The sequence below is a fragment of the Centroberyx gerrardi genome, chromosome 16 (genome assembly GCF_048128805.1).
Source record: "Centroberyx gerrardi isolate f3 chromosome 16, fCenGer3.hap1.cur.20231027, whole genome shotgun sequence".
Taxonomy (NCBI): domain Eukaryota; kingdom Metazoa; phylum Chordata; class Actinopteri; order Beryciformes; family Berycidae; genus Centroberyx; species Centroberyx gerrardi.
The window spans coordinates 10,753,537-10,772,133 of NC_136012.1; the positions used below are offsets into that span (position 1 = coordinate 10,753,537).

General features: G+C 41.5%; 4 protein-coding genes and 1 pseudogene across 4 annotated transcripts; all 5 read right to left on the minus strand.

Moving 5' to 3' along the window:
- Positions 1–1,214: 1,214 nt before the first annotated feature.
- On the minus strand, positions 1,215–3,605 carry LOC139916065 (protocadherin alpha-7-like). Its single transcript, XM_078289003.1, has one exon. It carries the CDS (start codon positions 3,603–3,605, stop codon positions 1,215–1,217), a length of 2,391 nt encoding a protein of 796 aa, XP_078145129.1.
- Positions 3,606–4,833: 1,228 nt separating this feature from the next.
- On the minus strand, positions 4,834–7,221 carry LOC139920317 (protocadherin alpha-3-like). The gene has a single exon (XM_071910308.2). The coding sequence runs from the start codon at positions 7,219–7,221 to the stop codon at positions 4,834–4,836; it is 2,388 nt and encodes a 795-aa protein (XP_071766409.2).
- An 870-nt stretch (positions 7,222–8,091) lies between these two features.
- LOC139920465 (protocadherin alpha-8 pseudogene) lies at positions 8,092–10,470 on the minus strand (annotated as a pseudogene).
- Positions 10,471–10,892: 422 nt separating this feature from the next.
- Positions 10,893–13,708, minus strand: LOC139920464 (protocadherin beta-15-like). Its single transcript, XM_078289004.1, has 2 exons — positions 11,348–13,708; positions 10,893–11,018 (listed from the first exon to the last, which is right to left on the minus strand). Exons 1-2 carry the CDS (start codon positions 13,706–13,708, stop codon positions 10,893–10,895), a joined length of 2,487 nt encoding a protein of 828 aa, XP_078145130.1.
- Positions 13,709–15,607: 1,899 nt separating this feature from the next.
- On the minus strand, positions 15,608–17,992 carry LOC139915382 (protocadherin alpha-3-like). Its single transcript, XM_071903991.2, has one exon. It carries the CDS (start codon positions 17,990–17,992, stop codon positions 15,608–15,610), a length of 2,385 nt encoding a protein of 794 aa, XP_071760092.2.
- Between the last annotated feature and the right edge of the window lie 605 nt (positions 17,993–18,597).

Sequence of the window (18,597 nt, forward strand, 5' to 3'; positions counted from 1 at the left end):
TCCCCATCTGTACCCAGAGATAGTCGAGTGGTCAAGTCCGCCATCTCTGTAGCCATATGTGTAACCCTGCTGGTCTATGATCCAATCGCGCCAGAAGTCTCTCCTATGTCTCCCCTACTCTGCCCCTCTTTTTTTTCCAATTCCAAGTAAATAAAAAATACAGGTGAGTGCACTGCCCACTTTCCTTAAACAAACGAAAAACTCCAACCTAATCTTCTGAATGAAGATGGAAAAAAAGCCTATCACAATGTTTGAGCATCGTACAAAAACGTGTGAATATTGTCTATTTTGTTGTCTATTTCCTAAGATAAATTTGTATGAATGAAAACAGTGTGAGGTAACTGCATTTAATAAATTCGTTGTTTTACCATGTTTTACAATTAATGAAAACGTAACGACAAATGACAGGAAAACATTTCAGCACCATGGACAGCGATTACCACCAACTGCAAATCGGTCTAGCTCAATTTGGTGATGGCGTTAACTTTCACATTTCAACTCAATGTGACTAAACAATGAACCACCAACTGAAACACATCCTTTTCCCACTGCACTTCTGTGCCGTACTGTACCCGTACTGGCACGGTACAGTATGTTTTTCCATTATATTTGATTCACTGTTCAGTGTGGTTCGGGTACAGTAAAAGCGTTCTGATACAGTACGCTTATGTATCGGTTACCAGCTCGCTCTCAAAGAGTGCTGGCAGGATTGTCGTCATCACGCAAGTGACGCTCCACCGATACACAGGGTCAACGGTCAGTTACAACCGCCATTTTTAAATACCCAGTCGATGTAAACAAACGGAACTAAAGTGGAAAGTCAGGTAAAGTTGAGACAAAGACAAAACAAAGAGACAATGGAAAACGACGAAAAAACATTGCAGCCATGGAAAAAAGAACCACAAGCGCTTAATTTCAGCTGAGGGAAATGTGCAAAAAAGTTCACAGTGCGCAACAGAGAGGTGTTTTTGAAAATAAATCGAGACGTCTGAAAGGTGATAGTAACAAATGGAAAAGACTACGGGAGCTGAAAAGGAAACTGGTGAGTCAATATATACGTCAACCTGGGCCAAGAGCTGCTGACATAGTTACACATGTGTGTTCTGAACAGGGACCCATGTGATCAAAATGGAAAACAAAAGGATATTGACCCTGTACCTTAAAGTACACTCCTACTTGTGCAGTGGAAAAGTCACAAATCATCAAAGCAAGAACTATGCACTTTTAATCAAAACATCTCTTACCTCTCCAGATGCCCGCCTTCGGTCGGGGACCACTAGAGTATTCCCATTGCTGCCCGGGACTATAGTAGAACCTATACTCATTCTGGGTCCAACTAACATGTATCGTCTGTCTCCAGATCTGTACTGGATGCTGTGGCACAGTGTCCCGTCGTAATTTGCGTCTTGCAAATATTTAGAGGAATTGTCTGCGGTTTTGGAGCACTGCATCACAATCAAGACGATGATACTGATTAGGAAAAGCGCTGAAACTGAGCTTAAAGTTATGATCAGATAGAATGTCACATTGTTATCCTCGTCATCCTTTGCTGCACTTTTAACATCAGAAGCTGCAAAAGCCTCTTTCGGCTCCACAGCCTTGATAATCACAGTTGCTGTTGCTGAGAGTGGAACGTTCCCATTGTCTTTTACCAGTATGACCAGTTTATGCTCAGCCTCGTCTGTCTCTGTGAATGACCGAAGTGTTCTTATCTGTCCTGTATAGCGGTCCAAACCAAAGAGACTGTGGTCACTCACTTCCTGCAGCGAAAATAATAACCAGCCGTTATATCCTATATCAGCGTCATAGGCTCTCACTTTAGTCACCAAATGTCCTGCGTTCACATTGCGGGGAATCTCCTCCACACCTTCAGCAGAACCGTTAGCGCTGACTGGATACAAGATGACTGGAGCGTTGTCGTTCTGATCCAGAATGAACACGTTCACTGTGACGTTGCTGCTTAGTGATGGAGTTCCAGAGTCTGTGGCAACAACGTGGAAGTGGAATGTTTTCAGTGTTTCAAAGTCAAAACTTTTCAGCGCGAAAATATCTCCATTTTCGGAGTTAATGTTTACAAACGACGATAGAGCATTTTCTGTTACACTATCCCTTAAAATATGATATGAAATAAGAGCATTATCACCCTCGTCACGATCAAAGGCTTTCACTGAGAAAACAGAGTCTCCTGGAACGTTATTCTCATAAATGTAGAAGGTATATGGGTACAGTGAAAACTCTGGACTGTTATCATTCACATCTGATACAACAATGCTTATTGTCTTTTCAGATGACAAGGATGGTGCACCTGCATCTTTAGCAACTATTGTTACATCATAATAAGATTGTTGTTCTCGATCCAAAGCCGATTTGGTGACTAGAGAGTACATGTTATTCTGTAAAGATGGACTGAGCATAAAAGGAACATCTTGATTTATAAAACACATAACTTTTCCGTTGAGACCAGAGTCTGAGTCTTTTAAACTAATCAACGCTACTGTGGTTCCTGGTTTGGAATCTTCCGGGAGAGCACGAGAAAAAGATGTCACCTCGATCTCGGGTGCATTGTCGTTTACATCAACGATATTTATAATAACGCTTTTGTCTGTTGTCAGTGTAGCCGTACCCTTGTCGGATGCCTGGATGTCAATTTCATATCTGCCACTCTCTTCAAAATCTATGACTCCTGCCACAGTTATTTCTCCCGTCAGTGGGTTTAAATCAAAACGTGCACGTACCTTTGCATCCACGTCATTGCCTAATGAATATACAACTTCGCCATTTGAACCTTCATCTAAATCTGTTGCATTGACTTGTATAATCGTCGTACCAAGGGGGGGATTTTCCTTTAGCTGCACAGTGTAGGAGTCCTTGGTGAAGACTGGAGGGTTATCATTGACATCAAAGACATCTACAATTATTCTCATGCTTCCAGACCTTGGAGGCTTACCTCCATCAACGGCTGTGAGAAGTAATATATGGGTCTTGACAGATTCTCTATCAAGTGGCTTTTGGAGAACTAGACTAGGAGTTTTACGGTCCTCACCACGATCTTTCACCTCCAAACGAAAATGTTCATTATGACTCAACTTATACTGCTGAACAGATAATGGGCCACTATCAGCGTCACGCGCAGCTTGTAACTGAAATCTTGCTCCTGATAATGCAGATTCAGGAATCTCTAGCATCTTTTCATTTTCGGGGAAGCTTGGAGAGTGGTCGTTTACATCCAAAATCTCCACCGCTACATAATGGACTTCCAGTGGGTTTTCTAACACCGTTTTTAAGTCGATCAAACAAACCTTGCTTCGGTCGCACACTTCCTCTCTGTCAATTTTCCGGTTCACATACAAAATACCATCGTCCTGATTTACCCGGAAAGGAGGCTCTGTAGAGCCATACACAATACGATACGCTCTATCTTTCAGTGTGGTCTTATCGAGACCTAAATCCTTTGCAATGTTTCCAACATCAGTTCCTTCTTTCACTTCTTCAGAGATGGAATATCTGATCTGAGCTGAAACTCCACTCCAAAACGTAACCAAAGCCACCATGTAGGCGGCCAACTGCCTCCGCTGTCTCCACGCCAGGCGTCCTCTTTGTTCCATGGCGTACAAATAAAAAAAAAAGGGATCCACAGATCTAAAATTGTATAACGACGCAAACTGTCCCCGTCATATTCGTTATCAAAATGCGCTCCTTCATCAACAGAGCGTTAGAAATCACATGGAGGCTAGATTCTGTGTTCAAGCTGTTAACACGCACATGATTCTACCCATGACAAAATAGACGAAAAGGATGGGTCTAATGGCTACGTTAAAAATTTGTAGAAGCATTATTTGCCATTACACTGACACCAAGTGACCAAGAACAACATTACAGTACTGTGGTTGAAATGGTGACAAATTGCAGTTAAAAAAGAAGGCTTGGCACAAAAAAGACACAAACGACCTGTTATAATGATGATGAAAGGCGACCTGACATGGGCATACTTTTCAAGCACTGGAAAAGCAATAATGCTGCTTCCTCTTCATTCAGCAAATAGCGTTATTAACGACAGTAATTACTATAGATGACTTGCCATTATATTACCTCATATATACATATATGGGCAGTGGTGGCCTAAAGGTTAGAGAAGCGAGCTTGTGACCGGAAGGTCGTCGGTTCAATCCCCCGAACCGGCAGGATAAATCTGGGTGGGGAAAGTGAAAAGCAGCGCTTGCACCTCCCTCATTACCACCACTGAGGTGCCCTTGAGCAAGGCCCTTAACCCCAACCGCTCCAGTGGAGCTGCTCAGTGGCCAGCAGATTAGACTGTGGTTGTACTGATCAGCTTCCAGGTGTGAATGTGTGTGAATGTGATCAGGGCGTTCCTGAAAAAGAGAGCATTGCTCTCAGTGAAAATCCCCTGAATAAATAAAGGATACAAAATATATATATATATATATATATATATCAAAGGAAAGTGTCGCGTTTTGCAAACTGCGTTTGATTAAGCAGGTTTCAACACCACGGATAGCGACATTTTTTATATGTACTACTAGTAACCCTACTCTTCCCCTTCATCCAATAGAGTTCTGCCATAAAGGCGCCTATAGCACTGAAGTTTCATAACCATGGACAATGATAAACTTGATCCCGAAAATTTCTATAAGGAAGCCAGCACTTACGATGGAGGCCAACCCCTCAAACTCAAGAACATTGAATTAAATTTATATTAATTGTAACTCTTATAGTCTCTCCATAAACATTTTTTTGGAAAAGGAAATGTTGGTAACTTGTGGCGTGGACACACAGATATGTTGTAAAACTGAATTACAGTCAATAGAATCAGTATTATACTGTGTTATATATTGTCCTTACCTCTCCAGATGTCCGCCTTCTGTCGGGGACCACTAGAGTATTCCCATTGCTGCCCGGGACTATAGTAGAACCTATACTCATTCTGGGTCCAACTAACATGTATCGTCTGTCTCCAGATCTGTACTGGATGCTGTGGCACAGTGTCCCGTCATAATTTGCGTCTTGTAAATACTTGGACGAATAGTCTGTGGGTTTGGAGCACTGCATCACAATCAACACGATGATACTGATGAGAAAAAGTGCTGAAACTGAGCCCAAAGTTATCATCAGATAAAACGTCACATTATTCTCCTCCTCGTCTTTTGCTGCACTTTTAACATCAGAAGCTGCAAAAGCCTCTTTGGGCTCCACAGCCTTGACAATCACAGTTGCTGTTGCTGAGAGTGAAACGTTCCCATTGTCTTTTACCAGTATGACCAGTTTATGCTCAGCCTCGTCTGTCTCTGTGAATGACCGAAGTGTTCTTATCTGTCCTGTATAGCGGTCCAAAGCAAAGAGACTGTGGTCAGTCACTTCCTGCAGTGAAAATAATAACCAGCCGTTATATCCTATATCAGCGTCATAGGCTCTCACTTTAGTCACCAAATGTCCTGGGTTCACATTGCGGGGAATCTCCTCCACACCTTCAGCAGAACCGTTAGCGCTGACTGGATACAAGATGACTGGAGCGTTGTCGTTCTGATCCAGAATGAACACGTTCACTGTGACGTTGCTGCTTAGTGATGGAGTTCCAGAGTCTGAGGCAACAACTTGGAAATGGAATGTTTTCAGTGTTTCAAAGTCAAAACTTTTTAGCGCCAAAATATCCCCGTTGTTAGAGTTGACGTTAAGAAATGAAATCAGTCTGTTATCTTCACCTACATCTCTTAAAATGTGATATGAAATAAGAGCATTATCACTCTCATCACGATCAGAGGCTTTCACAGAAAATAATGAGGACCCCGGAGTGTTATTTTCAGTGACATAAAACGTATAGGGGCTCAGTGAAAACACTGGACTGTTGTCATTCACATCTGATACGACAACACGTATTGTCTTTTGAGATGACAACGATGGGTCACCTGTGTCTTTAGCAAGTATTGTAATATCATATTGAGAATTGTGTTCCCTGTCTAACTGCGACTTGGTGACCAAAGCGTACATGTTGTCTTGTAATGACGGGGATAAAGTAAAAGGAACATCTTCTTTGATTATGCAAATTACTTTCCCATTGATTCCAGAGTCCAAATCATTGACACTAATCAGGGCCACGGTAGTACCCATTTTTGAATCCTCGGGGATAGAGCTGGAAAATGATGTCACTTCTATCTCTGGAGCATTATCGTTAACATCAACTACAGTTATCATTACGCTTTTGTCAGCTGTTAAAGGAACTTGTCCCTTGTCAGATGCCTGTATATCAATTTCATAAGTCTTACTTTTCTCGAAATCTATTAGACCTGTAACTTTAATTTCACCCGTGAATGGGTCCACACTAAAGAGATCCATTAATTTCACATCAACTTCGTTACCAAATGAATACATTATTTCGCCGTTTGCACCCTGATCCAAGTCGGTTGCATTAACTTGAATCACTATCGTGCCAGAGGGGACATTTTCCCTCAGTGTGGCAGAATATAACTCTTTAGTGAACACAGGCGAGTTGTCGTTAACATCAAGAACATCAACAAGTACTTCTATAGCGCCAGACTTCGCCGGTTTTCCTCCATCAATTGCTGTTAGTAGAAGCCTATGTTTTCCAGCAGTTTCTCGATCTAACTGTTTCTGCAAAACTAAAAACGGTACTTTACGGTCCTCCCCTCTATCCTTGACTTCTACTCTGAAATAGTCATTATGGCTGAGTTTATATTGCTGAATGGAAAAATGGCCTCCATCGGGGTCGCGCGCAGCTTGGAGCTGAAATCTCGCTCCTGGTAATGTCGATTCAAATATCTCTAATCGTTTTTCTTTCTCCGGGAAGCTGGGGTAATGGTCGTTTACATCAAGTATTTCCACCGACACATAATGAATCTCCAGAGGGTTTTCTAGCACGGTTTTCAGATTGATCAAACACGGACTGGTCCGTTCGCACACCACCTCTCTGTCAATTTTTCTGTTCACGTACAAGATACCATCATTTTGATTTACCTCGAAAAGGGCTTCCGCTGAGCCTGTTACAATGCGATATCCTCTATCTTTCAGTGTGGTTTTATCTAGTCCCAAATCCTTAGCTATATTCCCAACGACAGTTCCCTCTTTAACTTCTTCAGATATCGAATACCTGATCTGTGCTGAAGCTCCGTTCCATAAAATATCCAATACAACCATGAAGGCGACGAACCACTGTCGCTCCCTCCTTGTCTCACATCTTCTTTGTTCCATGACTTGAAGGTAACAAAGAATAGTCCACTAAATTTGTCGTATTATGAAGGAGACGTTGTATGTCATGTTCCTGAACGTAATCCAAGGTATGCCTTCTGCAGATTGATGAAAAAAGAATGTAGATATTGCTCACGAATCGTAAGCTCACAAGCAACTATGCAGTTTGATAAAAATCGCAGTCACTATTAAGGGTGGGCCAGAATAAAGCCTGTGACGAAAGGCTCTGCGAGAGCCATACACTTACAACCAACCTACACTGACACCATGCGTTCAAGTGCTACACTAGTGAGTTTTCTCTCAGTCTGAAAAACTTTTCAACAAATCAAAGTTCGGCATACAATCTGTAGAGACAGTACAATCCTGCCTTGATTGGGATGGATATAAGAAATCCCATTGGGGATTTCGGTTTTGAAACGATGTGTTATACTAGCGCATAGCTTAAGATTCAGCACCAGGGAGAGCAACAATATACAGAGTCAAAATTCCTTAAAGAGAAAGCAATAGAAATATCAACCACCCCTCCTGTCAATCAAGCAAGAAAAACTGCTGTGGAATATATCTTTATAACATTGGAAACCTTAATAATAAACATGGCTTGAAAAAAATACGTACCTTGCGAAAAAAACAGAAAAAAAACTACATCTTTCCTAACGGAGAGGAGGATCAAAAAAAGTAATTGCAGATTTTGTCAGGAAGTTATAATAAGTGCACTGACAGTGGTTAATGCGAAGTAAGCCTTCACGTGTACTCTCCGTGTTCTTCCAAGAAGGAAGTGGTACCATGACATGTATTACTCATATACAAACGGTCTCCCCAATAAATAGTTCTGCCAACAAGTCAGCTTGTAATGACGAGACATTATGCAATTCTTCAAGACATTACACTTACCTCTCCAGATGTCCGTCTCCTGTCGGGGACCACGAGAGTATTCCCATTGCTGCCCGGAACTATAGTAGAACCTATACTCATTCTGGGTCCAACTAACATGTATCGTCTGTCTCCAGATCTGTACTGGATGCTGTGGCACAGTGTCCCATCATAATTTGCATCTTGTAAGTACTTGGAGGAATAGTCGGTAGGTTTGGAGCACTGCATTACAATCAACACAATGATACTGACTAGAAGAAGTGCTGAGACTGAGCCCAAAATTATCATCAGATAAAACGTCACATTATTCTCCTCTTCATCTTTTGCTGCACTTTTAACATCAGAAGCTGCAAAAGCCTCTTTGGGCTCCACAGCCTTGACAATCACAGTAGCTGTTGCTGAGAGTGAAACGTTCCCATTGTCTTTTACCAGTATGACCAGTTTATGCTCAGCCTCGTCTGTCTCTGTGAATGACCGAAGTGTTCTTATCTGTCCTGTATAGCGGTCCAAAGCAAAGAGACTGTGGTCAGTCACTTCCTGCAGTGAAAATAATAACCAGCCGTTATATCCTATATCAGCGTCATAGGCTCTCACTTTAGTCACCAAATGTCCTGCGTTCACATTACGGGGAATCTCCTCCACACCTTCAGCAGAACCGTTAGCGCTGACTGGATACAAGATGACTGGAGCGTTGTCGTTCTGATCCAGAATGAACACGTTCACTGTGACGTTGCTGCTTAGTGATGGAGTTCCAGAGTCTGTGGCAACAACTTGGAAGTGGAATGTTTTCATTGTTTCAAAGTCAAAACTTTTCAGCGCGAAAATATCTCCATTTTCGGAGTTAATGTTTACAAACGAAGATAGAGTATTTTCTGTTCCCCTATTCCTTAAAATATAATATGAAATGACAGCATTATCACCCTCGTCACGATCAGAGGCTTTCACTGAGAATACAGAGTCTCCTGGGGCGTTATTCTCAGTAATGTAGAAAGTATAAGGGCTCAGTGAAAACTCGGGGCTATTATCGTTCACATCTGATACAATAACGGTTATTGACTTTTCAGACGATAAAACTGGTTCTCCAGCATCCTTGGCAGCAATAGTTAGATCAAAACTATCCCTTTTTTCTCTATCGAGGGGTGATTTGGTAACTAAAGCGTACATGTTATCCTGTAAGGATGGCTTTAATGTAAAGGGAACATCATCACTTACAAAACAAATAACTTTGCCATTCAGGCCAGAATCTAAATCGTTAACACTGATCAATGCAACTGTAGTTCCAGGTCTGGCATCCTCAGCAACGGCGTCAGAAAAAGATGTAACTTCAATCTCAGGTGCATTGTCGTTTAAATCAATAATTTTTATCCTTACGCTTTTATCAGTCGTCAAAGGAGCGGTCCCCTTGTCAGAGGCTTGTATATCAATCTCATAGTTGTCTTTCACTTCGAAATCTATCAGTCCTTTAACAATTATTTCCCCAGTATTAGAATCCACGTGGAAAATGTTCCGTAACTTACTATTCACATTGTTACCGAAAGAATAAAAAACCTCACCATTCGATCCTTCATCCAAATCTGTGGCATTAACCTTTATGACTGTAGTACCAATTGGAGCATTTTCACTCAACGTAACTGAATATGCATCTTTTGTGAACATTGGCAAATTATCATTTATGTCCAAAACGTCGACAGTTAATTCAACAGTCCCGGACCTAGGAGGCTTTCCTCCATCAATAGCTGTCATGATAAATGTGTGCCTTTTTATAACCTCTCTGTCCAGTGGTTTCTGTGAAAGTAAAACAGGAATTTTTCCATTTTCACCTCGGTCTATAACTTCCAGTCGAAAATGATCGTTGTGAGTAAGTTTGTACTGCTGTACAGAATAGATGCCAACATCAGCGTCACTTGCAGCTTGCAGTTGAAATCGCGTCCCAGGTAGCACCGACTCTGAAATTTCAATTCGTTTGTCTTTCTCTGGAAAGCTGGGAGAATGGTCATTTATATCCAGCACCTCTACGGCCACATAATGGATCTCAAGTGGGTTCTCTAGCACGGTTTTCAGGTTGATAAAACACGTACTGCTTCCTTCGCAGACCTCCTCTCTATCTATCTTTTGGTTCACGTACAAAACACCATCGTTCTGGTTAACCTGGAACAGGGGTTCAGCCGAGCCCGTTACAATGCGATAGCCTCTCTCTTTTAAAGTGCTCCTATCTAGTCCCAAGTCCTTTGCTATATTCCCAACAACAGTGCCTTGTTTTGATTCCTCAGATATGGAATATCTGATCTGTGCTGACGCTCCGCTCCAAACCAGAACCAAAGCAAACACATAGGCGACCCACCGCTGTCGCTCCCTCCAAGCATTTCGTCCTCTTTGTTCCATGATTTTAGGATAAAACAAATAATAGTATACAAGAACTATATGTGAATCACGACCGATATTTTGTCCAACATATTCCAAAAAGCATCCCCTCGTTGGCTCTCTCCAACCGATTGTTTAAAATAGAATGCAGTTTGTATGTGTTAGCCGTTCGTCCGCACGGAAAGGTTCCTGCCGATGCCGAAATAATATTCCCAGTAAGGGGTGGGACCAACTGAGATGACGGTGAGATCTTGAGAAGCATTTTTCTGCAAATACACTGACATCATGCGAGCCAGTGTCACATTACACGACGGTAAACACAATCCTAAAATATTTTGAAACATAAAATCAAGACATACGACAGAGTGTAATTTTTTGTTTTTAAATGCTGGAAAGAGACAGTTTTTCTATTATTATATATTTACAAATTCACTTGTTCTGATCTAACTGTTCCTCGTGGTGTTGAACGGGGATGAGCGCGTATTGCTTGAGTGAGGAAAGGCGTGGGTGAAAGCAGATAAGGCACTGGCGCTAGTCACATCCACAGATGTTTCGTTGAATTTGTCCCACTACACATCCAGAAGGCTCAAGAGCACATTTTAGTGTCATCGAACCAGGCCTTTTCATCAACACACTCAACACCCCTGGCTTGAAACGGTAAGTTCTGCAGTTCAGAAACTCACTGACTGAACACTACACCGACAATGCCCTGTAGTGCATTGTCGGTGTAGCTTAAACCTGGCCCCCAGAAACTTACAACTAACTTCCAACCTCACTAAAACTATGGTGTGACAATCAAGGGCGATTTGCATGTTCGCACACATAAGCAACAATTAAACGAAGCAGGATAAAGATGACTGATGTTATGGGCTACTATTGATGACGATAATTTTCTTACCTCTCCAGATGCCCGCCTCCTGTCGGGGACCACGAGAGTATTCCCATTGCTGCCCGGAACTATAGTAGAGCCTATACTCATTCTGGGTCCAACTAACATGTATCGTCTGTCTCCAGATCTGTACTGGATGCTGTGGCACAGTGTCCCATCATAATTTGTGTCTTGTAAATACTTGGAGGAATAGTCTCTAGGTTTGGAGCACTGCATTACAATCAACACGATGATACTGATGAGAAAAAGTGTTGAAACCGAACCCAAAGTTATCATCAGATAAAATGTCACATTGTTATCCTCATCATTTTTTGTTGCACTTTTAACATCTGAGGCTGCAAAAGCCTCTTTGGGCTCCACTGCCTTGACAATCACAGTAGTTGTTGCTGAGAGTGAAACGTTCCCATTGTCTTTTACCAGTATGACCAGTTTATGCTCAGCCTCGTCTGTCTCTGTGAATGACCGAAGTGTTCTTATCTGTCCTGTATAGCGGTCCAAAGCAAAGAGACTGTGGTCACTCACTTCCTGCAGTGAAAATAATAACCAGCCGTTATATCCTATATCAGCGTCATAGGCTCTCACTTTAGTCGCCAAATGTCCTGCGTTCACATTGCGGGGAATCTCCTCCACACCTTCAGCAGAACCGTTAGCGCTGACTGGATACAAGATGACTGGAGCGTTGTCGTTCTGATCCAGAATGAACACGTTCACTGTGACGTTGCTGCTTAGTGATGGAGTTCCAGAGTCTGTGGCAACAACTTGGAAGTGGAATGTTTTCAGTGTTTCAAAATCAAAACTTTTAAGTGCCAATATATGTCCATTTTCGGAGTTAATGTTTAAAAACGAAGATAGAGTATTTTCTGCACCCCTATCCCTTAAAATATGATATGAAATAAGAGCATTGTTACCCTCGTCACGATCAAAGGCTTTCACTGAGAATACAGAGTCTCCTGGAGCGTTATTCTCATAAATGTAGAAGGTATATGGGTACAGTGAAAACTCTGGAATGTTATCATTCACATCTGATATAACAATGCTTATTGTCTTTTCAGATGACAAGGATGGTTCACCTGCATCTTTAGCAAGAATTGTTACATCATACTGGGATTGTTGTTCTCGATCCAAAGCCAATTTGGTGACTAGAGAGTACATGTTATTCTGTAAAGATGGACTGAGCATAAAAGGAACATCTTGATTTATAAAACACATAACTTTTCCATTGAGACCAGAGTCTGAGTCTTTTATACTAATCAACGCTACTGTGGTTCCTGTTTTGGAATCTTCCGGGAGAGCACGAGAAAAAGATGTCACCTCGATCTCGGGTGCATTGTCGTTTACATCAACGATATTAATAATAACGCTTTTGTCTGTTGTCAGTGGAGCCGCACCCTTGTCGGATGCCTGGATATCAATTTCATATCTGCCACTCTCTTCAAAATCTATGACTCCTGCCACAGTTATTTCTCCCGTCAGTGGGTTTAAATCAAAACGTGCACGTACCTTTGCATCCACGTCATTGTCTAATGAATATACAACTTCGCCATTTGAACCTTCATCTAAATCTGTTGCATTGACTTGTATAATAGTCATACCAAGGGGGGAATTTTCCTTTAGCTGCACAGTGTAGGAGTCCTTGGTGAAGACTGGAGGGTTATCATTGACATCGAAGACATCTACAATTATTCTCATGCTTCCAGACCTTGGAGGCTTACCTCCATCAACGGCTGTGAGAAGTAATATATGGGTCTTGACAGATTCTCTATCAAGTGGCTTTTGGAGAACTAGACTGGGAGTTTTACGGTCCTCACCACGATCTTTCACTTCCAAACGAAAATGTTCATTATGACTCAACTTATACTGCTGAACAGATAATGGGCCACTATCAGCGTCACGTGCAGCTTTCAACTGAAATCTTGCTCCTGGTAATGCAGATTCAGAAATCTCTAACATCTTTTCATTTTCGGGGAAGCTTGGAGAGTGGTCGTTTACATCCAAAATCTCCACCGCTACATAATGGACTTCCAGTGGGTTTTCTAACACCGTTTTTAAGTCGATCAAACAAACCTTGCTTCGGTCGCACACTTCCTCTCTGTCAATTTTCCGGTTCACATACAAGATACCATCGTCCTGATTTACCCGGAAAGGAGGCTCTGTCGAGCCATAGACAATACGATACGCTCTATCTTTCAGTGTGGTCTTATCGAGACCTAAATCCTTTGCAATGTTTCCAACATCAGTTCCTTCTTTCACTTCTTCAGAGATGGAATATCTGATCTGAGCTGAAACTCCACTCCAAAACGTAACCAAAGCCACCATGTAGGCGGCCAACTGCCTCCGCTGTCTCCACGCCAGGCGTCCTCTTTGTTCCATGGCGTACAAATAAAAAAAAAGGGATCCACAGATCTAAAAATGGATAACGACGCAAACTGTCCCCGTCATATTCGTTATCAAAATGCGCTCCTTCACCAACAGAGCGTTAGAAATTATACGGAGGCGAGATTCTGTGTTCAAGCTGTTAACACGCACATGATTCTACCCATGACAAAATAGACGAAAAGGATGGGTCTAATGGCTACGTTAAAAATTTGTAGAAGCATTATTTGCCATTACACTGACACCAAGTGACCAAGAACAACATTACAGTACTGTGGTTGAAATGGTGACAAATTACGTTTAAAAAAGAAGGCTTGGCACAAAAAAGACACAAACGACCTGTTATAATGATGATGAAAGGCGACCTGACATGGGCACTTTTCAAGCACTGGAAAAGCAATTATGCTGCTTCATTCAGCAAATAGCTTCATTACCGAAAGTAATTATTATAGCCTACATGACTTGCCATTATATTACCTCATATCTCAAAGGAAAGTTTCGCGTTTTGCAAACGGCGTTTGATTAAGCAGGTTTCAGCACCACGGATAGCGAATTTTTTTATATGTACTACTAGTAGCCCTACCCTTCCCCTTCATCCAATAGAGTTCTGCCATAAAGGCGCCTATAGCTCTGAAGTTTCATAACCATGGACAATGATAAACTTGATCCCGAAAATGTCTATACGGAAGCCAGTACTTACGATGGAGGCCAACCCCTCAAACTCAAGAACATTGAATTCAATTTATATTAATTGTAACTCTTAGTCTCTCCATAAATTATTTTATATTATGTTACCCCAGTAACATTAGGCTATGGAAGCTGCCAGGGCATTGCATATTTATTTATTTATTATTGTTAGACCCTTATTAGACTTTCTTAGAGGGTAATTTGGGACACATTATAACAGAACCGTACCGTAAACTAAAGTGTATTATTTCCCACTGTTAGACACTTATTAAACTTTCTTAGAGGGTAATTTGGGACACATTACAACAGAAGTGTACTGTAAACTAAAGTGTATTATTTCCCACTGTTAGACCCTTATTAGACTTATTTAGAGCCTAATGTTACTGGGGTCGGATAGTGACATGGCATTAAATGGTCTTAACTGGTATGGGAGTAGAGCGTCGAGGAAGCATGTATTATGTATTACGCTATGTATTACTACCTACAAACTCCACGGGACTCCGGAGAACATCCAGGCTACGAGGGACGTGTCAAGTAGCGACCAGATGTGGTTTGACGTTATGGTACAGTTAGCTTCTAATGAGCAACAAATGACCCTGTAAGAAAGTGAAACTATGTTAAATAAAGACCAAATAAATTGTCCTCTGAGCTCTCAGCGTTTTGTCTATTATAAAGGCTATGTCCGATATAATATGGCATTACATTCGTCTAATTACAGCCTGTGTTGTCTAATTAAGCTATCATTGGTAGCATTAAATGTGATGTCTAATTACAGCATAATTTGGTAGTATAGCGTCTAACTAGCATATTTTGGATCTGATATGGCATTGTATTTGATTTCTAATTAGACTATGATCTTGTAAAATGGTGTCTAATAGTGTATTAAGATCTCCTATTTGGTTTCTAATTAGAGTATAATTTGGTATAATAGTGTCTAAGTATAGTATATTTTGGGTCTAATACGGTATTATATGCGGCTTCTAATTACAGCATAATTTAGTTGTATGGTGTCTAATTAGGGTATAACTGTTTGTTTAGTGTCTAATAAAGAACATATTATTTCTAGTTTTTGTCTAATTTGATACAAAGTACGGCTTGTTACGTCTTATTAGTGTACCGTAAAATAAAGTGCGAGCGGAAATGTTGGTAACTTGTGGCGTGGACACACAGATATATTGTAAAAATGAATTACAGTCAATAGAATCAGTGTTATACTGTGTTATATATTGTTCTTACCTCTCCAGATGTCCGTCTCCTGTCAGGGACCACTAGAGTATTCCCATTGCTGCCCGGGACTATAGTTGAACCTATACTCATTCTGGGTCCAACTAACATGTACCGTCTGTCTCCAGATCTATACTGGATGCTGTGGCACAGTGTCCCGTCATAATTTGCGTCTTGTAAATACTTGGACGAATAGTCTGTAGGTTTGGAGCACTGCATTACAATCAACACGATGATACTGATGAGAAAAAGGGCTGAAACTGAGCCCAAAGTTATCATGAGATAAAACGTTACATTATTCTCCTCTTCATCTTTTGCTGCACTTTTAACATCAGAAGCTGCAAAAGCCTCTTTGGGCTCCACAGCCTTGACAATCACAGTTGCTGTTGCTGAGAGTGAAACGTTCCCATTGTCTTTTACCAGTATGACCAGTTTATGTTCAGCCTCGTCTGTCTCCGTGAATGACCGAAGTGTTCTTATCTGTCCTGTATAGCGGTCCAAAGCAAAGAGACTGTGGTCAGTCACTTCCTGCAGTGAAAATAATAACCAGCCGTTATATCCTATATCAGCGTCATAGGCTCTCACTTTAGTCACCAAATGTCCTGTGTTCACATTGCGGGGAATCTCCTCCACACCTTCAGCAGAACCGTTAGCGCTGACTGGATACAAGATGACTGGAGCGTTGTCATTCTGATCCAGAATGAACACGTTCACTGTGACGTTGCTGCTTAGTGATGGAGTTCCAGAGTCTGAGGCAACAACGTGGAACTGGAATGTTTTCAATATTTCAAAGTCGAAGCTTTTTAGCGACATTATGTCCCCGTTTTCAGCATTGATGTTGAGAAATGAAGTCAGTTTATCTTCACCTACAACTCTCAAAATGTGATATGAAATAAGAGCATTATCACTCTCATCACGATCAGAGGCCTTCACTGAAAATACTGAGGCTCCTGCAGAATTGTTCTCAGTGACATAAAACGTATAGGGGCTCGATGAAAACTCTGGTCTGTTGTCATTTACATCTGATACAACGACGCTTATTGTTTTTTCAGATGACAAAGATGGGTCACCCGTGTCTTTAGCAAGTATTGTAACATCATATTGAGACTTGTTTTCCCTGTCCAACTGCGACTTCGTGACCACAGCGTACATGTTGTCTTGTAATGACGGAGATAATGTAAAAGGAACGTTCTCTTTGATTGTGCAAATGACCTTGCCATTGATTCCAGAGTCCAAATCATTGATACTAATCAGGGCCACAGTAGTTCCAATTCTTGAATCCTCGGGGATAGAGCTGGAAAATGATGTCACTTCTATGTCTGGAGCATTATCATTAACATCAACTACCGTTATCATTACGCTCTTGTCAGCTGTTAAAGGAACTTGTCCCTTGTCAGATGCCTGTATATCAATTTCATAACTCTTACTTTCCTCGAAATCTATCAGACCTGTTACTTTAATTTCACCCGTGAATGGGTCCACACTAAAGAGATCCATTAATTTCAAATCAACTTCGTTACCAAATGAATATATGATTTCGCCGTTTGCACCCTGATCCAAGTCGGTTGCATTTACCTGAATCACCATTGTGCCTGCGGGAACATTTTCCCTCAGTGTGGCAGAAAAAAGCTCTTTCGTGAACACAGGCGAGTTGTCATTAACATCAAGAACATCCACAAGTATTTCTATAGCGCCAGACCTCGCCGGTTTTCCTCCATCAATGGCCGTTAGAAGAAACCTATGTTTTCCAGCAGTTTCTCGATCTAACTGCTTCTGCAGGACTAAAAATGGTACTTTACGGTCTTCACCTCTATCCTTGACTTCTACTCTGAAATGTTCATTATGGCTGAGTTTATATTGCTGAATGGAGTATTGGCCTCCGTCGGGGTCGCGTGCAGCTTGCAGCTGAAACCTCGCTCCTGGTAAGGCAGACTCAGAAATCTCAAGCCTTTTCTCTTTCTCTGCAAAACTAGGAGAGTGGTCATTCACATCAAGTATTTCTACCGCCACATAGTGAATCTCCAGTGGGTTTTCTAGCACGGTTTTCAGATTGATCAAACACGGACTGGTCCGTTCGCACACCACCTCTCTGTCGATTTTTCTGTTCACGTACAAGATACCATCATTTTGATTTACCTCGAAAAGGGCTTCCGCTGAGCCTGTTACAATGCGATATCCTCTATCTTTCAGTGTGGTTTTATCTAGTCCCAAATCCTTAGCTATATTCCCAACGACAGTTCCCTCTTTAACTTCTTCAGATATCGAATACCTGATCTGTGCTGAAGCTCCGTTCCATAAAATATCCAATACAACCATGAAGGCGACGAACCACTGTCGCTCCCTCCTTGTCTCACATCTTCTTTGTTCCATGACTTGAAGGTAATAAAGAATAGTCCACTAAATATGTCGTATTATGAAGGAGACGTTGTATGTCATATTCCTGAACGTAATCCAAGGTATGCTTTCTGCAGATCGATTGATGGAAAAAGAATGTAGATATTGCTCACGAATCGTAAGCTCACAAGCAACGATGCCGTTTGATAAAAATCGCAGTCACTATTAAGGGTGGGCCAGAATAAAGCCTGTGACGAAAGGCTCTGCGAGAGCCATACACTTACAACCAACCTACACTGACACCATGCGTTCAAGTGCTACACTAGTGAGTTTTCTCTCAGTCTGAAAAACTTTTCAACAAATCAAAGTTCGGCATACAATCTGTAGAGACAGTACAATCCTGCCTTGATTGGGATGGATATAAGAAGGCCCTGCGGTTTTGAAACGATGTGTTATACTAGCGCATAGCTTAAGATTCAGCACCACGGAGAGCAACAATATACAGAGTCAAAATTCCTTAAAGAGAAAGCAATAGAAATATCACCCATCCATCCTGCCAATCAAGCAAGAAAAACTGCTGTGGAATATATCTTTATAACATTGGAAACCTTAATAATAAACATGGCTTGAAAAAAACTACG